The sequence below is a fragment of the Volvox carteri genome (assembly GCF_000143455.1).
Source record: "Volvox carteri f. nagariensis unplaced genomic scaffold VOLCAscaffold_76, whole genome shotgun sequence".
NCBI lineage: Eukaryota > Viridiplantae > Chlorophyta > Chlorophyceae > Chlamydomonadales > Volvocaceae > Volvox > Volvox carteri.
The window spans coordinates 425,819-442,776 of record NW_003307619.1 but is presented as its reverse complement, the minus strand read 5'-3'; the positions used below and the strand labels follow the sequence as shown (position 1 = coordinate 442,776).

Here is a 16,958-nt window from a genome sequence, read left to right as displayed (position 1 = left end):
CTTCACTACACCATGTTATGCCGGCTTATTCATTCCTACTCGCAGCGGCCGCTATTGCAATCCTTGCTTTCTACTGGTGAGCAACCTATATTTGCTACTGTTGGGTCTGTTTTCGTTGCTAAAATACAGCTGACGCTTCCAACCCCAGGCGGTGCCTCAGGTTTCAATCACCAATCAGGCAGATTCCCGAAGCCTGTGTTATTAAACGGGCTAAGAGGTAAATATGATTGCAGCAGTGGCCTTGGGGCACGGAATTTTGGCTGGTCCCAGCGTCGTTTGCGGCATGTGCTCTGCAGGCAAAAATACGTAAGGAGCAAGCCTTGCAGTCTTGTCTACCCTCATGCGGAGCAACATGCACACCAGGTGCGCGAAATCGGCCCACTGCGGGCTTATCAAGTTTAACGGTCTTGAAGCTGAGCTTGTATTGTACGAGGCGGGGCGTTCATTATGAAGCTCACCTTTTGTATCCTGTCATCGTAGCAAGATGCGATGTATCCTTACCGGCGTGACTTCTATTGTTCCAGGTGCCGGCATCCCAGCTTTGTTCCTTAAGCCGCTCAGTGACAGAGCCGTTGGATGATATTGCCTCTAATGTAGACGCCTTTGATCTGCCCCAACTGGCGGGCATACTCGGCACTCTGGTTGAAGAGGGCTTCCAGGTGCGCAAACGTACGCGTCGGACTGTGTTAGTGGCTGTCCTCGGAGGGTTTGGCGCAAGCCCCGCTGCTGCTGGTCACCTGTATGGGTTTTCAAACAGTCCTGTTGTCCGACCGACCTTAACAGGAACCCGCGAGGGTCGAGGCCTTGTGCAAGGGCGGCTTTGCAGAGTTTCTGAGTTCCGTTTTAGCCAGGTTGATTCGGCAGCTCTGCCATGCCCAGCTCCAATGCCCCTCGCAAAGGCAGCCGCGCAGGACGCCGTCAGATGCACCTGCGCATGCTGATGAGCTGCTGCCTTCTGTCGCCGATGATATTGCGGACGTGGAATCCGCTCCAACGGCGCTGGGTGCAGCCTGCCTGCAGGTGGGTGGCGCCACGGCTTACGGGGCCCCTACCACGCCCCCGTTATCCCTATTGGTCCTGGGCGTCGCATGGCAAGGCGTAAGGGCCCCAGAACACCGTGAAGGCATACCCCTTTCTTATGGGCCAGCTGTACAGTACCGGCCAGGGCACCGATCCCAGGGTAGAGGGCATGCCGTGCCGATGATTGCACTCCATAGCACTGATGGGATGCCAGGGGAGGGAACTCATAAATGCGAACACTTCCAGCACACCCTGGACCGCCTAAGTCTTCCGCTTCCACCGCTGTTTGTCTCCGTTCCATGGCAGGCGAGCTGGTTGCTGGTGCAGTTAGCCAGCGGCCCTCCCGAGACCCGTAAGGCTCTTTCCCGGGGTATCAGGGCCGAACGAGTCGCGGCGTTCATGCGCGCTATTCTTCCTGTGGACCTCCGGGACAATCCTGCCCCGGGCAGCCGCGCGGCCTGCTCGGCCTTCGCATGTAAATCTGCTAGATCCTCGGAACTGCGCTCATCGTCCTCCAGCCAGGGAACACCGGACAGCTCCTGCACGGTGGGCTGGAATCCGTGCCCGGGTGCGGCAGCTGCTCATCCTGTCCAGCAGCAGCAGCAGGCCGCCAACAACCACCCGCCGCTGCACCCGCTACTCACGCAGCAGCAGCACCAGCACCAGGAGCACCAGCACCCGCTACTCACGCAGCAGCAGCAACAGCAGCAGCACGGGCACTGCGTCACTATTCCACGCAGACAGCTACCAGAGTCTCTAATTGATGCCGTGCTCCGTAACTGCAGCTGGTGTCTGCTGCTTCTCTTCGATGCAGGGTGGGCGCTGCCTGCCTGCGCTCAATCTCAACCTTCTGTTGGGAATGCGGCCTCTTACACGGGACCGGCGGGAGCGTCAGTGGATTTGGAGGCAATGGAGCTTGCAGTTCTGTCCGGTCACGCGCTGCTGCAGCAGGGACTATGGGCCTCAGAGGCAGTGGCCTTACAGGGGGCCGAGTGCAGCTGCAGGGAGAGCCCGCCGGCCGAGGTGCTGGTGCGACTGGTGCAGGGCTGGGAGGGACTGGAGGCGTCGGTAACGGCGGCAGCTGTCTTGGCATGTCTGGCGCTACTTGAAGACGCGGACGCGCAGCTGGCGCAGGGGGCGAGTCAGCTTCTACTGGCCTCACCCACCTTTGGCTACATGTGCGAGGTGCTTTGCCGGGCGCGCGGCGTGGCAACGGCGTCAGCATCGGAATCGGCAGTGGTTGATACTTGGGCTGGCGTCGACACGGGGCTTTCCGGGACTTTCGGTGTTAGGGCAGCGGCGGTGCCTGCGGCGGCGGCGCTTCCCAGGAAACCTGCGGCACGCGCCTGTGAAGTAATATCTCAGTTCCTATTGCACACCCTGTCGCAGCCGCATAGCGCCGGGCTGCTGCTGCAGCAGGCGGTGGCGGACCATGCGGTGAACTGGCTGCTGCACGCAGCGGCGCTGCCGTTGGCGCTGCGGCGCCAGCTGGTGCGCCAGCTGCTTGGTACTGAGGGGCATGGCGCCCTCTCGGCTGCGGCCTCACAGCTTGTGGATGCACCATTGGCGCTATGCCACATCATTTCGGCGCCGCCGGCTTGCCACTCCCTCCTCGCCCCGGATGTGGCAGGTAAAAAAATCGCCGACGCATGGCATGGCAAAGAGCCCCGCAGCGGTGCCCTCGGGTTTGGGGCGGAAGGGTCACAGCTTGGGCTGCCGTAGGCGGACATGGCGCACCGTGACCTCAGGAGGTCCGCTTTCCTTTCGCACTGTTGATCTGGCGGTAATGATGAAGCCATTAGCTGCAGACTAGCGGGCAAAGGTACACACGGTCCTACACACCCACGGAGCTCGCTTTGAACTCTCAGTGTTTCCTCCATCGGTTTATGCTTCCAGACCCACTGGATTGATTTCCATCATTTTGATATTTTCCTCTGTGTGCAGGCTTCCTGCTGGCTCCGGCACCTCACCGAGCAGATTCAGAGCGGCCATCAGCCAACACCGTCCCTGCTGCTGGTATGGGAGGCGTCAATCCGCACCTGCATGAGCAGGGCCAAGCACACGACCAGCGGCGTATCCTGGGAGGAGGCGCGGATGCGGCTTGGGAGCCGGACGCGGCACTCCTGGGCGCGCAGGCCCTTGGAGGCCTTCAGGTGCGGCGTGTAGCATCGTCCGCTAGCAGTCACCTCTGCTTGCCCTCCTATGTGCCGCTTGCCGTGCTGCTTGGATGCGTGCCTTAGCCAGGCCTTCGGCCAATGTTGGAGCTTTGTGTTGTTTGATCTGGCGCCAGGGGGTTGTGGCGAGCAGGAGTTGGGGTGGGCACTTGAGGCGGCATCGTGTTGCTGCCGAGAGTAGTCGCGTGATCGCCACCTGGGACCAGCAGCTCGGAGCCTTTTGAGGTGCCTTTATCCTGCTGCCGTCTGTCACAGCTGCGGACTTGCGCTATTTGGGAAGTTTGGGCATTCCGTCCTCGCGCCCGTGCTGCCACTTTGTCCAGGCATCTAGATTCCCGTTCTAATCCTAATGGATGGCTTACATTACTCTTCGATTACCACCGCTCCCGCTGCCTGCGCGCTGCTGCGTGGCTTTCGCTGCCGTGGCTTTGCTCACAACCCTCTCAGGACCTCGAAGATGAGTACTTCATGGACGCCCACGAGTATGACCCGTGGGTCGGCGAGGATGCCGCAGCAGGCCACGGTGCCGCCGACATAATTCCGGAGCCCGCAGCTGTTATCGGCGCACCTGACGGTGAGCTGCTTGTAGATGGGCGCGCCTCCCCGGCTCGTGCCGGCCCCTCCCTGGCTGCCGGCATGGACCGGCCCGTGTCAACCCTTGCGGTCGCATGCCGACTGCTGCTGGCCTGTGGCCGCCTGGACAGCGCCTTTGGGGCATTCTTCTCGGACCTCCGCACTGCCGGTCGGGCGGCACTTAAGCGCCGCTGCCGGCTTGGTGGCAAACCTGGTGGCTACGCGCGCCGTGGCAGCTTGGACGGCCGTCTGCGGGAGCTAGCCTCCGCAGCGGCGGTGCACCAAGCAATGGTGGCGGCGTTGTGGAGCGCGAATGGTAGCAGCAGCGGTGGCGCGGGCTTTTGTGGCGGTGGCAGCGGCGGCGGTTCTCTGAGCTTGCTGACACCCTCGGGCAGCAGCGGCCTGAGCCGCGCTAGCGCAGCCGCCTGGTGGCCACCATCAAGCATGAGGAACAGCGGCGGTGAGGCAGGAGGCATCATGGAGGGAAGCGTTGGGGGGGGCTGCTTCCCGGAACCTCACCGGGGCTTGTGCCAGGCCGGGTCGTCAGGTGAAGCGCGTGGCGCAGGGTGCGGCCAGGCAACTGCCGCCGTTGTTGCCGCCGCCGCAGCAGCAGCCGTTCCGGAGGGCAGTTCTCCAGCTGCGCCCTACCCGTACGACAGGTCCGGCGCTTGTTTGAGTTCCGGCACCGAAGCCTTTGCTGACAGCGGTTGCGCCGATCCCGTTGGGATTTTTTCAAACACGCAGCAGCAGCAGCAGCTAGCGCAACTGCAGTTGCCTGCGGGAGCACTCACGGACGTCATGGCCGGCGTGGCGGGGCTGATTGATGCCATGCTATGGCGCAGCCCATCTCTGGGCTGTGGACGCTGCCTACGCGGCGGCTTGACGGACACCTACGACTCCATGAGCGAATCCAACACGGCGGAGAGCCACCTGTCCCAGGAGCGTGGCAGCATGGACACGGGCATGGCCCAGGGCGGTCCAGCTGCGGCGCCCGCATTGCACAACATCCAACTCGGGCAGTGGCGCAGTGCGGCAGCGCAGCCATGGCAAGAAGGTCGCCGATGCTCGATTCCCGGAGCATTGCAGAAGTGGGAGGAGAGCGCTGGATGCCGGACGGAAGCCGCCGACCCATGGACAGCGGGTGCCCGTTGGGGAGGGGGGGCGGCGGGAAGCGCCGCCGCGGTGGGTGGCAGTGGCGTCCCGTGCCATGTTGCAAGCCTTAGTGACTGGCAAGGCGGGGCTGAGATCAGCGGGCAGGTCACAGAGCGCTGGGGGTCCGAGTCGCGGCTAAGTGGCCAGGGCGAACTACCACAACACCCGGGCCCGCCTCAGGATCACCAGTACCAAGCTGGCAATAGCGCAGGTACCGTGATGGGGATAGGTTCGAGGCATGGTGGCCCCCAGTACCGACGCAGCAGCAGCGGCGGCGGCGGCGGAGACCCTTTGGGACTCTATGCGGACGACGGTGGCTCTGTCTCCGACGCCGAAGCGGAGGAGCAGCAGCGGCAGTCGCAGGAGGAGGTGTGGCGGGCGTTTGAGGAGGAGAGCGAGGACGCGGATGCGCAGTCGGGTCTAGCGCTGGGACGTGGCGCGGTGGCCACGTGGTTGAGTCTCTCCTCCCCTAGGCACATGGTGCAGCAGTGGCTAAGGACCGAGAGCATGCCCGGCGCTACGATCACTCACCTTGGGGCCACGGGCTCGGGCTGTTGTAAACCGTCGGCCTGCTGTCCCAGCTGCGCCGCGAGGAGGGCCTCACACAGCGCCGGGCGTACGGATGGCGCTGGTGCGGAATGCTGCTGCCCTTCCAGCAGCTGCCAAGTGCCGTTAATGTCGCTCAGCGATGAAATACTTGGTCAGGTTGCCACCGTCGCAGCGGCCGCGACAGCCACTGATGCAGATGCAGCAGCGGCAGCCGTTGAGCCGCTAAAAGCGGGTGATCGCTGGTCCAGGATTGAAACGGGTGTGGCCGTGGGGAACCCCAACGCGGACGTCTCTGCGTCCTCACTCCGCATCCCCGAGATGTCATTCTCGAGTTGTCAAAGGGTGTCTGATGACCGCCAATCCGCCAGAGAGGAGAATAAGAGCGCTGACGGCGCCTCGTGTTCCTTCCCGGGGACGGTGCCGCGGCAATGTAGTCGTGACGGCGCAGATGGCGCCGCCACACGTACCTCAGTGGCGGCGATGGAGCAGCTAGTGCTGCCCGACCGGGAGAGGACCTCTGCTGGTAGCTCGGTTGCTAGCCGGCTTCCGCCGTACACTTACTTTGGCTCACCGCAGCTCACCGCGGCGGCTCTCGCTGTCCCCGTGGACGTAGCAACGATGGTCACCGCCTCGCTTGCTACAGCCGGCCGCAGCTCCAATTCGGCCGCAAGCAGGATCGCTATTGCGGCCGCGGCGGCCGCCGCGGCAGCTGCGGCGTCGAACGTTGGCGCGGCCGGCACAACGACAGCCGCCGCCACGCTCGCTGCCTCTGCAGCGCGCGCCAAGGCTGCAGCCACAACCAACACGAACAGGCCTGTCGACGCCTCTGCTGGCAGTGAGGGGCGCTGGCTTGGCCCTATGCTGGGTGCGTTCGAGGCGGCGGAAGAAGTTGAACTTGAGTCCGATACGCAGCTAGCAGTGGACAACGGTGCCGGCAAGGGCAATGGTAGTGGTGCTGATAGCAGCGGCGATTTCGGTGTCAGCAGTTTCCGCTGCTGCCGTGACGGCGGCGTTGGCGGTCACGCCAAGCCAAATGCCCCGGTGACCCACGGTTCATTTCGTGGGTTTCCCGATGTGGTGGATTTTGCTAGGACAGATGGCTACGCTAGCGGAGGCAGCTCAGCTATGGAAGGAGGAGGGCTCCCACAGACCTATCGTCCAGCAGCTGCTGCTGCTGCTGCTGCTGCTGCCACTGCTGCTTCAACGGCACCACGCGATGTGAGCTGCATGGGTGGAGGCCATGGCGACGAATGCAGGGCAGGTTCACAAGATTACAGCCCATTTCTGACTATGTCTGCCCGGCAGCCACCATCCGCCGCCGCCACAGGTTCCCCTGACAGTCCTGGAGCTGCCCTACCCAGATGCTCGTGGAGTGCGCCTGCTGCTGGCGGATCGTGTGCGGCGGCTGCGGCGGCCTACCAGCCCACCACCCTACCGGCCCTTGGCATCATCAGTGATCCGGCGGTGACGTCGCCGCTGCCGCAGGCGGCTGTAGCACCCTTTGCTTTCGACACAACCGACGGCGGCGCTGAGGTTGTAGCAGCGGCACGATCTCCCTGGGTTACACCGCAGGCGTCTGAGGCTGAGGTGCTCTGGTGCAGCACATCCGGAAGAGCGGAGTGGTACGGCGGTACGGCGGATATGCATACACCGTACAACGCTGGTGGATGGGCTCGGTCCGCTGGCAAGGCTCCGGATGCGGGCCCTGTGAAGCTCGTGTCCACAGCTGCAGCTGCCGCGACGGCTGCTGAGGCCCTGGCCTCCATTAAGACTTCTGCGCGGTGCCCCCCTGGTCCGTGGTGTGCTGATGACTGGCGCCGCGCCATGGGACCCGTCGGAACTGGAACCGCCGCCACCCCAGTTGACGCAGCCGCAGGTGCAGCTGAGGACAAGGTTGCTGTGTTTGCGTTTGGCAGTGAGCTGGTGAGTGCGAGCACGGCAGGGGGAGCGCTCCGGTGGGGTATTTCCAGTCGGGTCCCCTCAGGTCCCCTCAGGCTGTTTTGCGACGGGGGACAGGTCGGAGGGCTCAAGTTGACGAAGGTCTCCACCATCACCAACACCACACGGCCGTGCGCACTGCCCTGCCCGCTGCACCGCATCCAAGAGGCGCGAACCTTGTACGGTCGGAACACAATCTGATTCTTATTTTCAGGACCACGGACAATTGTTTATTCCGAATTCGGCATATTCTGCCAAGAAATCACTAACTGAGTGCGGTTATTGGACGTGGTGGATGTCGATGGCCATGACGAGCGTCACACCGTTTCTTCCGCTGCTGCTGCGAAGGCCGCCGGGTCCCTGCAGTACTTCATACTACTGAATACGTGGCCGCTGCTGCCGCCGTCGTGACTGCTGCTGCACAGTGCGCCGCCTCGTCACTAACGCCCTCCCCTCTGTTCCGCATCCGCAGGTGGGGGTGTCGTCTAGAGGCTTCCGAGCGCTCCGGCGCTGCTCCCCCTTGCTGCACGGCTGGCTGTCCCGGGCGCCCGACCACACGAGACCCATCACCCTGTTGCGAGTCAGTACTGAGGTGGCTGGGGTAGTGGGCGTAGTGGGAGGTGAAGCCGCGGGGGGAGGGTACCCCTGCCGTTTCAAGCCCGTTTCTTCCTCATTGTGGCTTCAGGGCATAGCGGCTCGTATTCACCAAATCGGTTGTTCGCCATCTTTGCCGTCCATGCATTAATTGATTTGTTCCCTTTCCCCATGCTGTCGCCCGTCCGCTTTGTAGTCGAGTCCGTGTGATGTCTGAGTCCTGAGGCGGTGTTCTCCTTCCGACTGCTGTGTTGTCCTTCCGACTGCTGTCTGCTGCCGCCCACAGGTTCCCGGCCTGGACGACAGTGCCAACAGGCGTGTGTTTCTGCAGCTGCTGTCCTGGGCTCGAGGCATGAGGGACATGGAACTGCTGCTGGCGCCGCAACCGCAACATCACCCCCCATCCCACCATCATCATCATCATCATGACCAACACCACGCCCATGCCCATCACCACCATCACCAAGAACAACGGCAGCCGCCACAGCCGCAGCTGCAACTCCAGCACCCGCCCCCGCGTGACACCGCTGCCTCGCAGCCTCCTCTGTCCGCCTGGGCTCCGTCCGCAGGCCCCGACGAGGAGGAGGAGGGGGAGGAGGGGCCTCCGGGGGATCCGGAGCCGCAGGTACACGCCTCAGGGAGGGAGCCCAGCCTCCGGTCGACAGAGGAGGTGCACAGCGGAGAGGAGCCCCTGGAGCAATTGTGGCAGTTGTGGCGGGCTGCTGACTACCTGCAGGTGAGTGAGTGAGCCAGTGAGCTGCTTCGCTCCTTCAGGAACAACCCCCAGGGCTGTACGCCCGCCCGGGCGCCCGCGCACATGTACGTATGTATGTATGTATGTATGTATGTATGTATGTATGTATGTATGTATGTATGTATGTATGTATGCATGCATTTGTACCTGTCCTCATGGACGTATACATGCACATGCAGTAGACGCGCAGGTATGCAAGCAGCAGCATGGCTACACACGACACGCCTTTTTGCCGAGCTGTTTTTGCGTGCTGCTGTGCGTGCCTGTCAAGGTGCATGGATGTTGCACAGGGGGGGGGCACACACACCCGGGATTTTACACCCTCTGTACTGATCAGGTGCAGATACTCGCGCCTAGATTTACACGTGGCGTCTGGTGGCTTTCAGCGCTAGAAGCGCCTGATGGATTGTAGCCATACAACCTTTACTGAATGGCTTTTCCCAGTGTAAGAGCTTCTTCGTGTCTTCGTTTTCCTGGTGTTATCTAGAACACCCTCCGGTTGCTATCACGCGGCTGTCATCATCCCTGATGTTATCAGCTTTCCCAATCCAATCCAACCTTCCGCCTTTCCGTTGCTGCATTTCATTCTTACACACATTAGCTCCCTGCCCTCGCCCACCCGCCCTCGACCAGGTGGACGACCTGCTGACTGCCGTAGAGGACGAGCTGGCCCGCAGGTTCACACTGCCGCACCCGCACGGCACCGCTGCTTGGAACGCCGCGCTGTCGCTGGCGGGCGCACAACAGCACTTTATGGGATCGGCCTCGCGTCTTGCGCACCTGTGCGCGCTGCACTTCATGCGGCGGGTGTGGGGTGTGCTGGGGGATGAGGAGCTGCTGTTGGCTGCGGGAGCGGGTGCGGGAGTGCTGAGTCCGGCGGTGGCGGCGGAGGTCCGCGACCGGCTGGTGGCGCTGGTGGCCCTGGCGGACCTGGACCTGGTGGGGGGGGAGTGAGGAGAGCTGCCAGTGGCCCACTCCCTTGCTGCTCCTGGCCCCACTCCCCGGGGTATTGCCAACAAGAACATGCATTCGGACAGAGGCCCACTGCATCCGAGTTTGGGTCAGTCCTCTGGTCCCCGCGGCGGGTCCTATCCCCGGTTTGACTCCGAGAAGGTTATTCAGCAGGAGGCGGCAGATGCGGCGGCGGCGGCGGAGGGGAATAACAAGAAGCGGAGCAGGGTGTGTGTGGAGTATTAGGGAGGTCGACAGAGGGTGGCCGGTCGGCAGCGGATAGAAAAGAGAGCAAGAGCTTATGAAGGAGGAGGAGGAGGAGGTGGCCCGTGATTGGCGTGTGTACTATTTTTCCGTCCCGTGAGATGCTTATCCATTGGCTGAAGAGTTGTCTGGGGGCTGGTTGCCTATCGGGGACAGCAGCAGGAGGGAGCGAAGAAGGGCCGGAGGGGCTGGAGCCATATCGTGTGGAAATCTGTATACTGCCTGAAACTGTCCATCCCATTCGTATGTTGTTTGTTTGTCAGGAAGAAACATTGCTTACATCACCGCGCGTTTGTCTGCGCGCGCGTGTGTGTGTATGTGTGTTTCCCCTCTTCCTTTTGTATTTCACTGCGGGTCACTCGCCCTTCCTTCTCTTGTCAAGCGCCGTGGGGGCGCCTGGCGGGCGGCGGGCGGCCGGCTTGTGAGGAATAAAGCGCAATCGCATGGGATGTTTTGCAGTTGTTTATGCGTGTGTATACATATATGTATGATGTGTGAAACAGGGGGGTGTATCTTCGCCCGTGGCAGCTACCCTGCGAAACCCTGCCTTCCCCGGTATTTCGGGGCACCCTCATCCAGTCACCCTAGTCAACTTCTCAGTGGATCGCTCAGGTTCCGCACCCACCACCAGCATCCAACGGAATCTGCCGGGTCGACAGCGGCCCAACTCCATTCCTGGTCGGCTCGCAGGTTAACTTTATCCCAGGTCACCACCGTCCATCAACTAGGGGCGCAATGCCTTCCACCATCGGAAGGACTTTTGACCCTAATGGGTATCGATCCCGGGATCTCCCGGGGGCAATGGTCGCGCATTACCAGTAGTGCCAAACCCTAGTATAATATGTATGTATGCGTGTGCGTGTGTCAATTGACGTGTCCTCTTCCTTGTGCACTCACAGTTTGGGAGGAGTTGTTGCTTTGGTTGCCGCTGGTGCCGCAACTCCTTTCCCGTTTCTGTACATGATGAGGTGAGGTGAACTGCAGCCAGCCGGTACAGCAGCAGCAGCAGCTACAGTGATGATGGCCAAGTGTTGGTTCTAAGTGGGCTCGTTGGCGGTCGGCGGATAGGAAGTGAATGCGGATGCGAGTGAGGGGCGGCGACCCTTGCCTTACATTTTACTTGTAGAATTCGGTACCAGAGAGGCCGAGGCGTTGCAGCGTTGTTGGCAGTGCACTTTCCTCGCCGCGCGGCCGGAGCGTTTCCTGCTGCTGCCGCTTGGGGTCGCGGTGTGGCAGGCGGGAACAGCGCTCGTAGGGAAATACAAGGAGGAGACGGGTAGGGAGTTGCAGTGGGATCGATGTAGGTCGGGTATAGTACGACGGGTGAACGGGGCAGGGCAGGTGGGGGCAGGTGGCTGGCTGGAATCAGCAGCGGAACTTAGTCCGGCGGCTTCACAGTTTTGAGGGCTTTTTGCCTGAGTCTGCGTTTCCCTTTCTTAGCTCCTAGTTTCCCTTTCCAGCCTGATCCGTCATGACGCGCGACCGACACGGATTTTCTTTGGTTCCTCATTTTCTTTGTTTGACGACGTTTTGGGGGCTGTGTGTGTGTTCTGTCTGGGTCACGGTGGGTCATGGGCGGAACGTGGTGGTGAGGTGACTCGACGAGGTTGTGGTGGATGCGAGGGGGAGGAGGAGGCGGTCCGGTGCGGTGGCGGTCCCCGTGTGGCAGTGTCCCCTCGTTCGTTCGTTGGGAGGGAGGGAGGGAGGGGCTCCGTCCGGGGCCGGGGCAGGGCAGGTGAGGTTGCGAGGCCGGGTGAGGAGGCGGCTCCCTTGCTGGGGTGGCGGCGATTCACCACCTCTGTCGGTCTGTTTGTGTGTCTGTGGCCGCTCTCCTCCACCTGCCTGTCGCCGCGGAGTGCAGCGGCAGCAGCGGGTCCGGCGCAACCCGCTGCTCTAACGCTTCGCCTCGGCCTTGCCTCGCCCCCGCCCCGCGCCGGCTGTGCGCTGCCGCTCGGACCTGGCTTTTAGGCTGGGGGAAGGAAGAGGGGGGAGAAGGGGTTAGGTACGCGCGGAGGGGTTGCCGCTGGGCACTGTCCTGCGGCCGTATGATTGAGCCGAATTACCCAATGATTTTCTGCGACTCCTGCGCCACTGCCTGATCTACTGTGCTGCAGTGTCGACCAGCAGTGCATGTCGGGAGCTGCGTTGGGAGCTGGGTTGGTCGGATGGCGGTGCATGAGTGATGCAGCCGTCTCGCGCCCCCTCCGGCACTTTCTAGATGCTAGTACTCCGTTGACCTCGGCTGCTGTTGGGGGTCGGGGATTTAAAATAAGAGGAGGCAAGGACGTTTTGCAGTGGACCCACGCACGGACCCGGTGTCGCTCGCGCTCGCCGGTGGGGCGGCTGTTGAACGAAGAAAAGTCACTCCATATGTGTTTGTATGTGCATATGCGAGTGTGGTTGGGGTGCAAATCCCTTGGTAGCGGGTTTCGCGTGCAGAGGCTGGCGGTAGGCGATAGGAGTGTCAGGTCGGGCAGTTTTGCCGTCCTCTTGGACGCGTAAGTACTCAAGACGCAATTTTGCAGATAATTGCTTAATAGCTCTCCCCTTTGATTGCGTTGCCTGTTCCCTTGTTGTTTCATTGGGGGGCCCCCGCAACTGTAGCTGGAACTCAGGACCGCGGTTTACTAGAGGCTGTAGCAAGTTGATGTATTGTCATTTGGCTGACATGCCGAAGCTGAACGCGGATTGGAGATGGGTTGCGAGTAGAGGGCGGGAGAGCGGGGTGATATGTCCATGCCTTCCTTTTTCCACCGTGTGGGGGTGGGGCTGGAAGTGCGCTGTCGTTCTGTGTTTTGTGTTGTGTTGCGTTGCGCATGACGGGCAGTGTCTGGGTGGTTGAGACATATCTGCTTGGATCTGGAATTGCGGTTGGGCCGGGGGGTAGACGCGTGTGTGTGTGTGTGTGTGTGTGTGAACCACTGTGGGCTGTGGCCACCTCGTGTTGGCGGTCGTCCCCCGTTTCATGTATCCCCGGATGTCGGATCTCAGTGTGATCGGGTGTGGCCTCGAGCGCCGTCCTCCTCCACTGCACATTGGAGCTGACCAGCCCGATTACTTGCTGGTTATCATCATATCGTTCATACGCATTTGATCAACCGGCGTGTGGTCGTGTGGTCACAACCCGACCTGATGCGACTGACACGGTCGGACCTATCCGGACCGCCGCTTGTCGGTGGAATACGTCTGGTGGATACTGCACCTACACCTGCTTGGTGGGTCCTCAGGTACCCATTGGTGGTGGTGGCCACCATTGCCGGTGGGACATGGGCGCGCGGGGCACCGGACGTAGTGGAGTGTGGGGTGTGGTGGTGGGAGGGGGGTGTATGGAGAGAGGGGTCTTCCTAGACAAGTTACAAGTTACAAGTTCGCGTTCGTTACGAATGCGGGGTGCCTGTCGAAGCCCGGGAGCCATGGACTATGATATTGAGGGGCCTCTGCACGCGTCTCTTTTGATAGTCTGCCCGTGTACCGTACAAGTCGGCATTTGTGCCGGTACGATTTGCGTGTGCGTGTGTGCGTGCCACACAGCCACATGTACTGCTGACCGCTTACGTTATTGCTTATGTGGGCCACCACAGCGAGTTGCATAGCGGGTGCGGCTGGAATAACAAGATGCCGGTAGAGCTGCTTGGCTCCCGGGTAGGCGGCAATCAACCCAATAATGGAACCTTCCCATGACAGTTCATTCCATTCACGGCCCCCGGTTACTGTTACTGCAGCCGCCGCTAGTGAATGTCTGAACCGCTGAAGCGAGGAGAAGCCAAGGTCACCGGCGCACGAACTGAATTGGAATTCGTTGTTGCTGCGAGAGTTGACTGCTTCCGCAACTGTTCTCTGGGGCTCTCCGGTGGCGCACTGGGGGCTGTGAGCATTGCGGCTGTGGCTGTGGCGCGGTCCGCTGGATCGCTGGGTCGCCGCAGAGCGCCGTAATGGCTTTTGCTTTTGGCCGCCGGTACATATATACCGGTATAAAGCACGTCTTTTTTTAATCGACAACCTCTCTGTCTGTCTGTCTGTCCTTGTGTCTGTCGTGGGTTGAACGGACACTTGAACAGTTCGCCGGCATGGCGGCAAGTTAATTAATAGACGAGAGCCCTCTTGACGTCATCGCCCCTAGCGGTGGCTGCTCCAGCACTAATCCATAGATGACGTCATCTGGTTGATTCTCACGGGTGGCTGTTGCGCTGCATGCTGCTACAGTCGGCCGTGGCCGTGGCATGTGACCCCGTCGTCAGTCGGTGGTGGAATGTGCTGCGATGGGCTTCTTCTGATGGTCCGATGATGGCGACCGGACTGGCGCCACTGTTGCCTCTGCTGATGCAGCTGTGCCTCGACGCTGGCCTCCGATCTATTCTCTCCAGCTGCACCTCTATCCGGACCGCCCAGCACGTCGTGGACGTGATGCTCGGTAGGTAGGGGCACAAGGGCGGCTGATTTGTTTCTCTGCCGTCCTCCTCCCCCTGCCGACCGCTGATGAGTAGCCAACATGTTCTAGCAGGGAGGTAAGGGAGGATCTCTGCAGGCGCGTGGTCGTTGTGGCCGCTAGCCGCTTGGGTGTACGGGTGAATGAGCTGAAGTGAAGGAGCTGCTGTGGATGGATGGATGGATGGATGGGGGCTGGAGGTTACATGCATACATCCAAGATATGGCGGCAGGTGTGGGAGGCGGGGGAAAAGGGGGGACTATGTGGTGCAAGAAGCAAGCGGTCGATTGATTGAGGATGTGCAGGTTAGGGGTCCGGGGGGAAGGGCCGGGGAAGGGGCAGGGCGTGTGGGACCGCCTCCGCCTCCGTTTCGGTTGATGGCTCCCGCCGCGGGCAGGTTAGGGAAGTCCGGTAGGTACGCTGCTGTTGGCGGGACTGCTGGCGGGCTTCCTGGCTTCCCTTCCTTCATGGCCGTGGAACCCAGAAGTTCATCTTTAAAAACAGCGTCTTTAAGACAGTGTTTCTCATCCTCGCATTTTTAGAGTCGGCATATACCCGGGGGAGTTTTCGACGCCCCATTGTCTCCTCTTCTAGCTAATCAACATGGCGGGCGTTGATCGTCCGCCCAGTTATGCAACCCTCTACCCTTTACAGTCCTGGCGATGGGGCCTTGTGAATAACAATCGCTGGTGGAGTGATTGATGCGGGATTAGGTCGGTCCAGTTGTCTACAAACGACCGCATAACTCTGGACGTTGCCCCTGTGAAGGTAAGTAAGGTGCGGTTTCCGTCTTTTCGTCCAAAGGCCGCCGCAGCCAAGGCCAAGGCAGTGGGTGGTCTTCCGGACCTGACGACACACAAAAGCCCCGGAGACCCCGTCGTACAACCAGAGAACTGCCAACGAGATCGCAACTACGAGGAGGACAACATTGACGGCATTTCCGTTTTTCCACCTCCCAAACGTCGATTACGTGCAGCTTGGGAAACGCGGAACAGCGCAGGGGTTGGGAGGGCTGAGGAGCCACACCCGCAGTGAATTCCGAGGGCACACGACCTTGTCCGATTAGGATGAACATGAGCTGTGGACTCAGGGAACTCAGGAGACCGCATAGCTCTCGGTGCACAACCCCACATCGCAACACATCGCGTCGTGGCCTTGGGGCTATAATCTGCTACAGGTTACAAGTTCCGCACACAAGTGCGGGTGTGTCCGTAAAAGCCGGGGGGGCCATGGACGTTGTATTGGTATTGATGCGGGTACGCGGGAGGTCATCTTAATTCTCCCTCGTCCGCTTCAGGGCGAAGCGCCTCAGCGCGACGTGCCTGGCCTCCCAAATTTCCAAGAGGTACCTGGCCAGGGGTGGCGCCCATTAGGCCTATTAACCTCTAACTCCCAACAGCCTAACCGAAAACGCATGAGCACATGATGGAGTCGCTGGGGCATGGTCCCTTTAGTGTGCTCCAACCAATCGAGACGCGCACCCCTAGACGGGGCAGCTCCCATCCAGTTCATATAGCGACACGCCTTGGCTCCGGTAATCCCTATGGGGAAAACGCGGGGGTCACCCAAAAGGTATTCGGGCATTCCCACCGTGCATCAAGCCGCTTGGCAAATACCTCAAGAATGCTCTCAACTGGCAATTTAAGGGTGGCGTAGTACGCTATAAGATCATTACCGCGCGTATTTGTGGGGGGTTCCGCTCCTAAGCTAGTAAGAAAGGCTAGTGTTGGACAAGCAAGGTACTAACCTTGCTTGTCCAACACTCAGTGACGCCCCCAAATGCCAACTCCAGGTCAGCGACAAATGCCCGGTGACACAGCGTTCCCGGCCTCTTAACCACAGAGTTCCAAAACCTAAGTACAAGATTGGTCCAATGGAACTGGAGCGGCCTCTGTGACAGCTCGCGGTATAGGGAAGCCATAGTCGGGCTCCTCGCCCCAACTACGGTTCGCATGTATGCACGCTGTTCCTGGACCATGGGATTAGTCATAGCACCTTCAAAACTCACATTTATGAAGTCAGGTCCCCAAACTTGCGCTCCATAAAAAAACACCGGTACAACTAATGTATTGTAGAGCGACATACATAGCTGGGGGGTGGTTATTTTCTTATCTCGACACAGGGTGCTGAGCCCAAACGTGGCCCGCCTCCCTGCTGTGAGTAGTTGCTTGGTACATGCTGAGAACTGCACTCCTGGGCCATAGTGCAACCCGAGGTACCGTGCAGTCTCTTTGCCGGTCAGCACGCGCAACCCCACCCCACCTAACCTGTACTCAGCTTCCATAAGCCGCTTCCGCTCACGCGTAGCACCCCCAAAAATGAGGACCTCGCACTTGGCGGCATTCGCGGCCATACCCGTCGCTTTCCAGTAGGCTTCGAGTAGCCCCAGAAGGCATTCTGCTCTATCGTGCCCTGTCGCTACAAGTGACACATCGTCAACGAGAAGTAGGTTAGTGAGTTCACCGCCCTCCAGGCTAACACTCTGCTCACGAATATGATATGATGAAAAAAATGAATACGATATGATGGACCCGTCATGCAACTAGAGAAACAATATGGGAAT

The 16,958-nt window shown here is 60.6% G+C and overlaps 1 protein-coding gene across 1 annotated transcript; it reads left to right on the top strand.

The window, feature by feature from the left end:
* Positions 1-17: 17 nt before the first annotated feature.
* On the top strand, positions 18-16,767 carry VOLCADRAFT_98738 (uncharacterized protein; the record flags this gene model as incomplete). Its single annotated transcript, XM_002957607.1, has 22 exons — positions 18-76; positions 297-363; positions 525-659; positions 904-1,020; positions 1,327-1,566; positions 1,669-2,511; positions 2,651-2,771; positions 2,965-3,173; positions 3,642-4,227; positions 4,375-6,509; positions 6,796-6,864; positions 6,954-7,391; positions 7,879-7,986; positions 8,287-8,317; positions 8,570-8,736; positions 9,388-9,693; positions 10,869-10,937; positions 11,206-11,310; positions 13,197-13,280; positions 13,501-13,611; positions 14,296-14,380; positions 16,703-16,767. 22 exons carry the CDS (start codon positions 18-20, stop codon positions 16,765-16,767), a joined length of 6,150 nt encoding a protein of 2,049 aa, XP_002957653.1.
* Between the last annotated feature and the right edge of the window lie 191 nt (positions 16,768-16,958).